At 41.3% G+C, this 9,014-nt stretch overlaps 1 protein-coding gene across 2 annotated transcripts in view; it reads right to left on the bottom strand.

Annotated features, from left to right (window-relative positions):
* Positions 1-1,228: 1,228 nt before the first annotated feature.
* dpysl2b (dihydropyrimidinase like 2b) overlaps positions 1,229-9,014 on the bottom strand; it is a 30,395-nt gene continuing 22,609 nt past the window's right edge. For both annotated transcript variants that reach the window (XM_085793889.1, XM_085793890.1), the window contains exons 8-14: positions 8,273-8,393; positions 7,253-7,409; positions 6,987-7,128; positions 6,357-6,527; positions 3,720-3,899; positions 3,184-3,349; positions 1,229-1,399 (exon numbers count right to left, since the gene is read on the bottom strand). In XM_085793889.1, coding sequence (XP_085650015.1) covers positions 1,308-1,399; positions 3,184-3,349; positions 3,720-3,899; positions 6,357-6,527; positions 6,987-7,128; positions 7,253-7,409; positions 8,273-8,393 — 1,029 coding nt within the window. In that variant the 3' untranslated portion in view covers positions 1,229-1,307. The remainder of the gene's footprint in view (positions 1,400-3,183; positions 3,350-3,719; positions 3,900-6,356; positions 6,528-6,986; positions 7,129-7,252; positions 7,410-8,272; positions 8,394-9,014) is intronic.

Below are 9,014 nucleotides of genomic sequence, written 5' to 3'. Positions count from 1 at the left end.
TTGGAGAAGAAGAAACATTCTGAATGTAAATGCACTGGTTGGTGACGGACGGTTATCAGATGCTTCAACAGCTGTCAATTGAAAGGTTTGGACTGTTATGATTCACAGGAATGCAAACAAACTGGAAAATATGTAGCTGCGTCGTGAATGGCACCTTCCCGCAGTTTTAAAATGTTCTCTAAAAGGACGGCATTAAAGAAGAAATAAGGCAAGGAAAGGTTGAGTGTGATGTGACAGCAAATACAACTTTCTCTTTCCTCCCTCTATCTTTCCTTCAATCCTCTCACTTAACAACGGCCGAACGCTCAGCGATGAGGAATAAAGCTCTATTTACTACCTGCCAAAGCTCCTTCTGCTGCACAAGACTTTTTTTTCCCGCCAATTCAAAAGCTCAAAGGCAGCTGCCAAATATGGAATATGTTTTTTTTTTTTTTTTTACTTTTGTACCTTAGCTAAGCCACAGGCGGAAAAACTCAAGAGAAGAGCCAGAGCAGCCAGAGTCTATGGCTCTAATTAAAGATCGGTGTTGTTGTTCAATTTTTCAAATCTTAAGGCCATATATTCATGGCAAATAATCGATTAGATATTGATCGTAGCAGTGTGTGACAGACGGTGATGCGGTGGAAAGCAAAGTGACTGAAATGCAACATAATACAAATCACATATAGTCAACAGCTTGAAGGAAGTATTAGATTCTTGTTGGCTGAATAAACTGTAAGACTATTCAATTTCAAGCAACCTACTGTTTTGGCCTATTTCAAACCAAAATAACATGACAACAATATTGGTTTTGTACCCATGCATCAGTTAAACTACTCCCAAAACGAAAAAGAAAAAGAGAAAGAATGGAAATACAATTGAGATCCTGCATGAAAATGATCCTCTGTATTAATTCAGTTTAGTCTCATTCGACCCTTCTATTAAAACAACAGGAAAACAAACAACAAAAGGATACATGGCAGGGACAAAGTACAGTATAAAAAAAAAAAAACGAAATAATGCTGTCAAAAGTGCTCAAATAAGGAGTGTTTTCTTTTTTTTCTCTCTTTTTTTCATCATGAGGCAGACTTTTTTTGTTTTTCATTTCTAGCTGTGTCCTCTAGGGTCAGGTTTCAGGGAAGAGGAGAGTGGGTACGTGAAAAAGCAGCGAAGGAGGAAGTGAGAGATCGAGGCAGAAGGATGGCCGTGGTCTGGTGTAGAGAAGGGGGAGGCAACCGGTGACATGATGTTTTCTCCACCCTTCAGCTCCTGTTGGCCATCTTCCCTCAGATCTTTGTTTCCCCCTCAGCGGCCGGGGGGCCGGAGCTCTAACCCAGGCTGGTGATGTTGGCCCGGCCACCGGGGGGCGCCACGATGCGCTGGGTGTTCCGACGAGGAATGTTGTCGTCCACCTGAGCACCTGTGTGATCGAATGGAAAGTCAGCCGTCTAAGGTCGTGTGTAAAGCGAACTTATATTTCACGGTTCAAATTGTTTTTATTACATTTCCAAACCAGTTATTCAGCCTTGTCATACCAGCCGGTTGTGACACCTGGCTAGCTAGCTTGCCAATTAATTCAAAACAGGTTTTAGAGCATATAACATAAGATAAGAATTACTTTATTCATGTCCAAAGGGAAATTCATTCAATCTCCTATATCACTCTGCCCTGCATCGAAGAGAGAGAATGATCTGTTCATCAGGATCTTACTGCATCAATTTTTAATGAAGTAATAACTTCTATTAGTCATAGCTGGATACTGCAGGAAAACCACCATGACACACACTGCAATGGAAGACAAAGGCTAATTGCAGGAATCTTTGCTAGTTTAGTTTAAAATTCATTAAATGCATGTGGCACACATGTAGCAAGCTTAAAGGGATAGTTCAGCTTTTTTTGAAGAGGGGTTGTATGAGCTACAAATGCCAATTAAGTAGCTACACTAGATGCAGTAGAAAGGTCTCTCCTCTCCCCGACTGAGAAAGACCGGAGCATCTGCTGCACCGAGACACTGTTGTCAATGAAGCGTATTTTCGCCGCCTACGAGAAGTCCAATCTCAAAATAATATACCTAGTGTAATGGGCATTTGTAGCTCATACAACCCCTCTACAAAAAAGCTGAACTATCCCTTTAACATTCATCCAAATTAGAATATTTATTTATTATTATTTATACATTTTGACCCATTTTATTTTAATTTCTGTGGTTCAGTTTAAGTATTGCAGATAGCCCCTAAATTTGTTAACTAATATTTTTTACAATCACATAAACCATTGTAGTGTCATAGTTATAAAAAATACTGTACACGTTATTTTCATTCATCATTTTCTGTTGTTACTGTAACTTTTAGCCTAAAAACCCATAAAACAACATCACAAGCCGTAGTGCTAGCTTGGCTGACCCCACTGGAGCAGAGATCCCTCCAGATACTCCACGGGGAGTCAGCCCTGCTTCCAGTGGAAAACTGTGTTACTACAACAAAAACTATTAGTAACTTTTATTGGGATGAATGGGAGCCATCTTGGAGCCCAGTATCCATTTTACACCCATCGTTAGAAAACTGTCTGTAAGAGATCATCAGTTCAAACTTCACCTAAGTTGACCTGTGTATGGATTTCATGTTCAGAAAGACAGAATCATTGTGTTTGTGTTGACTGTGTGGACTGACTCTGGTTCAAAATCCTGCTCATAAATTCTGATGAGATCAGACCTTTTGCCAAATTTCATGGCTGCTGCTCTTTATGCATTTGTTTGAAATTTCATAACATGGCTCAATGCTTAACTTAACTTAACTCAGCTTAACTCATTTTTATGACTGTTGAATGGCATTAACAGCAGAGCCAATCAAGAACAGAGAAATCCACATTCTCCACTTCTACAGTTTTTATGTTTTATATTTGTTCTAAGCTTATTTTTTGGATAGACAGTAAACATCTCAAACTTTACAAATGCGTAAATTTTACCATATCATTTATCAGCTATTTATCTAAAAACATTTAAAGCTCCAGTCTCTATTTTTGACTAGATCAGCTACTTGTTTCCATAAATAATTAAACTGAATAACTATAATCAAAGCTCACTGAAGCAGACTTTCACACAACATGAGAAATGAATGAGCCTGAGAGAGTTGATTTGAGCATAGAGAAAAAACAAACTACACCCCCCAACCCAAAACTCAACATTAGCTTTAATGTGTCACTGACCAGATAGGCTGAATCCAGACTGGTGCAGATTACGGACGGGCTGGTTGGGCTGCTTGGCGGGTGAGGTCTTGGCGGAGGAGGCGGGAGTCATGGTTTTAGGGGTGACTGACACCTCGCAGACCGGACCGTCATACAGTCCTCTAGGAACACCCCTCAGCTCAGCCAGCTGCATTTTGGGAAACAAGATACCAGAGTCAAGCCAGAGAAAACTAACAAGCAAATATTCCACCCATCCATTCATTCCAAGAAGGACGCATGCACATTTACGACCGGTCCCTAACAAGCTGCATCATCCCTCCAGCTTGCCATGAAACAATCATAACGGTTATAAAATTTTTTAAAAAAGCTGCTGAGTGTGCAGAGCAGCATTTACGCAAGATGTCCTTTCAACAAAGGAAATTCTGATCAGGCCTAAAAAAAAATCCTCCCTCCAACAACCACAACCTCACTGTATGATTTTAGATAAACTGAACTGACTAAATGGTGATTGATAAAGACTAAACACAGACACTAAAAAGAAGACAACATTACGGTACCCTGCTGCGGGCCTTTATCCTCTTGTACACATAGTCAGGGAAAGGTTTACGGGCCACGTAGCGTCCTGAGCCCTCGGTGGTGTGGAGGTTCCCCTCCTCCAAGATGATCTTGCCCTGGCTGATCACCACCAGAGGCCCGCCACGCACCTCTGTGCCTTCAAAGATGTTGTACTCCACAGCCTGTAGGAAACCAACAGATGGAAAGACAGTTAAAGTGGGGCTAAGCAGGATTTGAAATAAATAAATAACTTTTTTTATTTTTTTTATTGTGTTTTCCCATTCAGCTATCAGTAAGAAAGGGTCTGTGTGTTTAGGGCGATCACAGTGTTTCTCTATGCCTCTGTATGCAGCAGCCTGAAAAGCCTACAGCTTCCGGTATCTTTGACCAATCAAATCTATTCTGGTCTGAGGGTTCCTGATTGGCTGAAGGACCGGCACTATACTCTGTCCTAACAAATCGGGAGGACAGAGTAGTGCCTCCGAACAGAGTAGGGCCAGCCCTTCAACCAATCAGGAACTCCCCTCCAGACCAAAATAGATTTGATTGGTCAATGATAACGGGAGCTATAGGCTTTTTTTCAACCCCAGCCTTAAGTACAAAACTCACAATATCGACACAAACATATTACACATACAATACATATAAAGTATACACCCCATAAAAGTATATTTTAAAATTGGATTAATCACTTAATTTATTCTTCTTCTTTTTTTTACAGTGCATTCTGATTGTTTTCATGTTTATCGGGATTAAACATTACTGTGTGAAGTCATCTTATGATAAATAAATTAGTAAATTTAGTCTTTATGGTCACAAATGCTCTGGTCAGGTGACATAAGAGTGGCTACAGAAGTATTGTAATAATCACTCTTTCGCTGGGGAAGTTAATTGTCTGTGAAGGGGAGTGTAGGTAGGCTCCTCTGCAGAAGAACTCCCCTAACCATAACCATGTTGAGTCTGTTTACACATGATTGTCTGATGGATGTTTCGTAGTCACAACTGGTGTCAACGGCGCTGGATAACATCACCGAGATGGGAAATTAAGGACAAAGCAGTATTCTCAAACAAACTGCCAAAGTGATGGATTTTAATCCCACAGGATTTCACAACATTATCCATCACACGCTCCTGCAGATGTTCTTAAAGATAGATCCGTAGTGGTTCTCAGTTGCAGTTCATGTCTGACAGCTGTGTTCCTGTGATGTTTTCTTACATAAATCATCACAGGAATACCTTCAAAGACACAGATACAATGATTCATCCTCTCCCGCTGATTTTTCCCCCCATCGCACGGATGACATAACCTCCCTGAGGTAGGCTACATGCTGTTGCTGCAGATTTATGTAAATCTCACCCAAGTCATTATCCGAAAAATTGCCAGAGAAACGTTGATGGACTCTGGTCTGTGTTCACACATGATGCCGCCATGTAAAACTGCCAAAATGATTGTGGATTAAAGTGCATTTGTGAAAGGAGCTTTACTGATTTAACTCGCACACAGTTAAAAGCGTCCTGTTGGTCTTCTAACGCTAATAATGAAAGCAAAGCTAGTCGTTGTAGGGGGAACCGCTGTTCAGGGCGAGGGAAGAAGAAGTGTGGTTGTTTCAGGGCTTTGGGTGTTTGGGTGTGTTGGTGTGTGTGTGTGTGTGTGTGTGTTGACCAGGAGGGTGGGGAGGTTTGCTGTGTGACCAGTTTGGAAGCTGACTGACTGCTCTCTCCTAAAAGCTACTGGAGCTAAAGTTGAGGTCATGGCAATCTGGTGGACGCTGAAAGCCTGAAATGAGATCACCAGAAGGCAGGGCTATCCTGTCACACACACACACACACACACACACACACACACACATACACACACACATACACTCCACTCACATAAACACATCCAAATGAGCAATTCCTCCCATGAACATTAGTCCGTCATTTTCTGACCGAGTGGAATAAAAAGAAACCAAAGAACATGACAGGATTAGAAGAACATATGCACCAATGGCCCCTCTGTTTCTCTTACACACACACACACACACACACACACACACTCATGAATACACAGTGATCTGCCTGCTAACAATCAGAAATGATGTGTTCCAGTTCTCTGGAAGATTTTAAGGATGACATCACTCCCCTGACGCCGTGTGAGGCCCACACCCTGTTCAGCAGTCAGGCCATAAAACCCAAAACATCCCATCCAACGAAGGAGAAGTGGACTAATAAACCAGTTGCTCTGCCATCAATTACATGAACTGCATTATTATCATTGCTGTTGTCAATCTCTATCACATAACAGAGTTTTATATGTTTTGTGAGGACGTATTTTATGTCAAATCACTACCTCGATCTTTCTAAAAAAAGAAGCTAAAGGTCACTTTTCCTACTTTCATTTGGAGTCATGTTAACTCAACGGCTAATGTTTAAAAAGTATGCGACACCCCTGTGTGTACTTGTGTTTAATTTGCAGTCTGGGTGGAATTTGATATCCTCTCCCTTTAGTGGCCCCAGTGGGGATATGACACTGCAGTGGACAGAAAGCTCATAAAAATGATGCAAATAGTGGTTGTAACAGTGAGCGACATGAGGCCTCGCTTGTTGCTGAGGTGTTAATGTTATCGGACGTGCGTGTTTATGAGCGGAGACCGTACCGAGTTGTGGCTCTTGGCGGAGATGATCTTTGTGATGTCCGGGTCCCACAGCACCAGGTCGGCGTCGGAGCCCACGGCGATGCGGCCCTTGCGGGGGTACAGGTTGAAGATCTTGGCGGCGTTGGTGCTGGTCACGGCCACGAACTGGTTCTCATCCATCTTACCTGTCACCTGAGATAAATCAGAGCGAGAGTGACGGTTGAACAGGAGGTGCAGTCTTTTTTTCTTTTCTTTTTTTTTATCTAGTCTTCTTCTCTCTGTCATTCATTTTCTTGCAGGGTTTAGTCAATCATTCTCACACAGAATGGATTAATGTGAGTTTCACTGTTAAGATGGATTTTGCTTGTGTGTGTTGTTATATCCACACACCTTTTCCCTTCTTCTTGCCTGTGTTTTGCTTTTGGTGCATGGATGTAAACTCTTTACATCATTTTTTTCATCAATGTGATGGATGAAGTATCTGGATTTGTGAGGCCTTTAATTCACTGGATGAACCAAAAACAGCCTCGTTATTTTATCCGGAAGCAGTCGGTCAACATACTGTAACTGTGTATAGATATCATGAAGTTACATCTTGATCCATGTTACTGTACCTACCCCCAGCTCATTATGTAAAGTATAAATACGTACCACACACTTGTCCCAGATGATGGACATCCTCTCCTCCGTGCCGTTGACGCCCTCAGGAATCAAGGTGAAGTCGTCTTTGCCCACAGCACGCTGGGCGGTGTTAAAGGGACAGTGCGCACTTCCTGTCACCTGCAGATCACCGCTACATAGAAGGTCAAAGGAGTGGATAGAAAACAGGGAGCACATGGAGTGAAGTTGAATCATTGTTAGAGAGCACAAAGATGAGGTCATTGTGACATTTTAGATGTTTTGGATCAGGGTCTCACCAGGAGAGCAGGGAGTTGAGATAGTCTGGTGTGGTTGGGTCGGGGCTCAGGGGAGGGGAGGTGACATAGGCGGCAGCTTTGGCCCAGTTCTTGCTCCAGTAGTGTGAACCATCTGTTCCCAGACTGGCCGTGATTGGCTCTCCGTACACCACGGTGCCTGAAAGTTCAGTCCCACTATAACACCAGATACTGCCCCTCCAGGTTCTAACATGCATCGTGTGTTTTGCTTTGCTGCTCTCGTCATTCTGTAACGTGTGTGTATATTATTCAGTTTTTTCTTCTTCAACTTTCTCTTCTTGTGTGACTTATTGTGCTGTACTTTCTTTGTCTTGATACTGTATAATGGCTGTGTGTAATGACTCTGGGTCTGAAATGTGCTATATAAATAAAGTTGTTATTGCCATTGCTATTGTTATTGCTATTGCCATGTGGACTGTTGAATGTTTCCATACACATGCTTACTACTGTTTCTAAGCATTGGATGTTATTTTAATTGGGGAGCTGTTTTCTTATCCAAACCATAACTTAATTGTGTAAAAAAAAAAAAGTAATGTTTATGTCAGTGGTAACAAAGTGCAGTGAGGTTTTGTTGATTTATTCTTACATGCATCATGTGTTTTGGTTTGCTGCTCTCGTCATACAATTCAATTTTTTCTTCTTCAACTTTCTCTTCTTGTGTGACTTAATGTGTGGTTATGTACTTTTTATTTTGTCAGTATGTTGATATTTTGTGTGCAGCATTTTGAATGACTCTGGGTCTGAAATGTGCTACAGTATATAAATAAAGTTTTCATTGCCATTGCCATGTGGACTGTTGAATGTTTCCATACACATGCTTACTACTGTATCTAATGAGCATTGGATGTTATTTTAATTGGGGTGCGGTTTTCTTATCCAAACCATAGCTTTAATTGTGTAAAAAAAAAAAGAAAAAAGTAGTGTTTATGTGAGTGTTAACAAAGTGCAGTGAGGTTTTGTTGATTTGTTCAACCCATGGTCAGACACTTGTTTTAGGCTCACCCTTCTTCCTAGCCTGAGCGATGACGTCTGCAGCGCTTTTGCTCATCACCTTGGTGATGTACAGAGGGCAGTTGGTCTGATTGGCCACGGTCACAGAGCGGTTCACAGCCTCCGCCTCCACCTGAGGGAGAGAGAAACAGTAGATATAAAACTCTGAGCAATGGTCTCTCAGAGTTTATTTAAAAAGTATAGATAATAAAAATTAACCTTTTACAATCCGCTGCTCCACCCACGGGAGGCTTTGGCCCTTGTAAAACAACTTAACATGCGTTTGTGGTCCGCACTGGACTCAACAAATGATACATAGTTTGAAAGGTCTGAGTCTCCCTCTGTCTGTGCAAAACAATTTAGTATCCCCATCACTGCAACTGCTGTTGCACACAGAGCTTGCTCAGACTTGTGCTTTATTTGCAAAGTGTTATCCACACAAAAATTGATACCACAGGATTCATACTGCATTTTTATCCCAAACAATTTAGGTATGGAAAAAAAACATGTCAACCATGTTTGTGCTTTTGCAAGATCTGGAGTTTTAAAAAATTGTAAAGATAAAGAGTTGCTCTTCCTATAAAGAAATTATTGCACAAATCAATTAAATAAATTCATGCCCTCAGGAAATGACCTTACAGTAAGGTTTATAGTGGTTTTTTGGTTATACACTTTAATACTGCTTAAAAATGTAACTTTATTGCCAAAAAATGAGAAGTAACTCTAATTCCTTAGCAGCTGAACAGGAAGCTAC

This window comes from Trachurus japonicus, chromosome 12, assembly GCF_045865225.1.
Source record: "Trachurus japonicus isolate A0001 chromosome 12, Traja_1.0".
Classification (NCBI taxonomy): Eukaryota; Metazoa; Chordata; class Actinopteri; order Carangiformes; family Carangidae; genus Trachurus; species Trachurus japonicus.
This window is presented reverse-complemented; position numbering and strand designations above follow the sequence as displayed.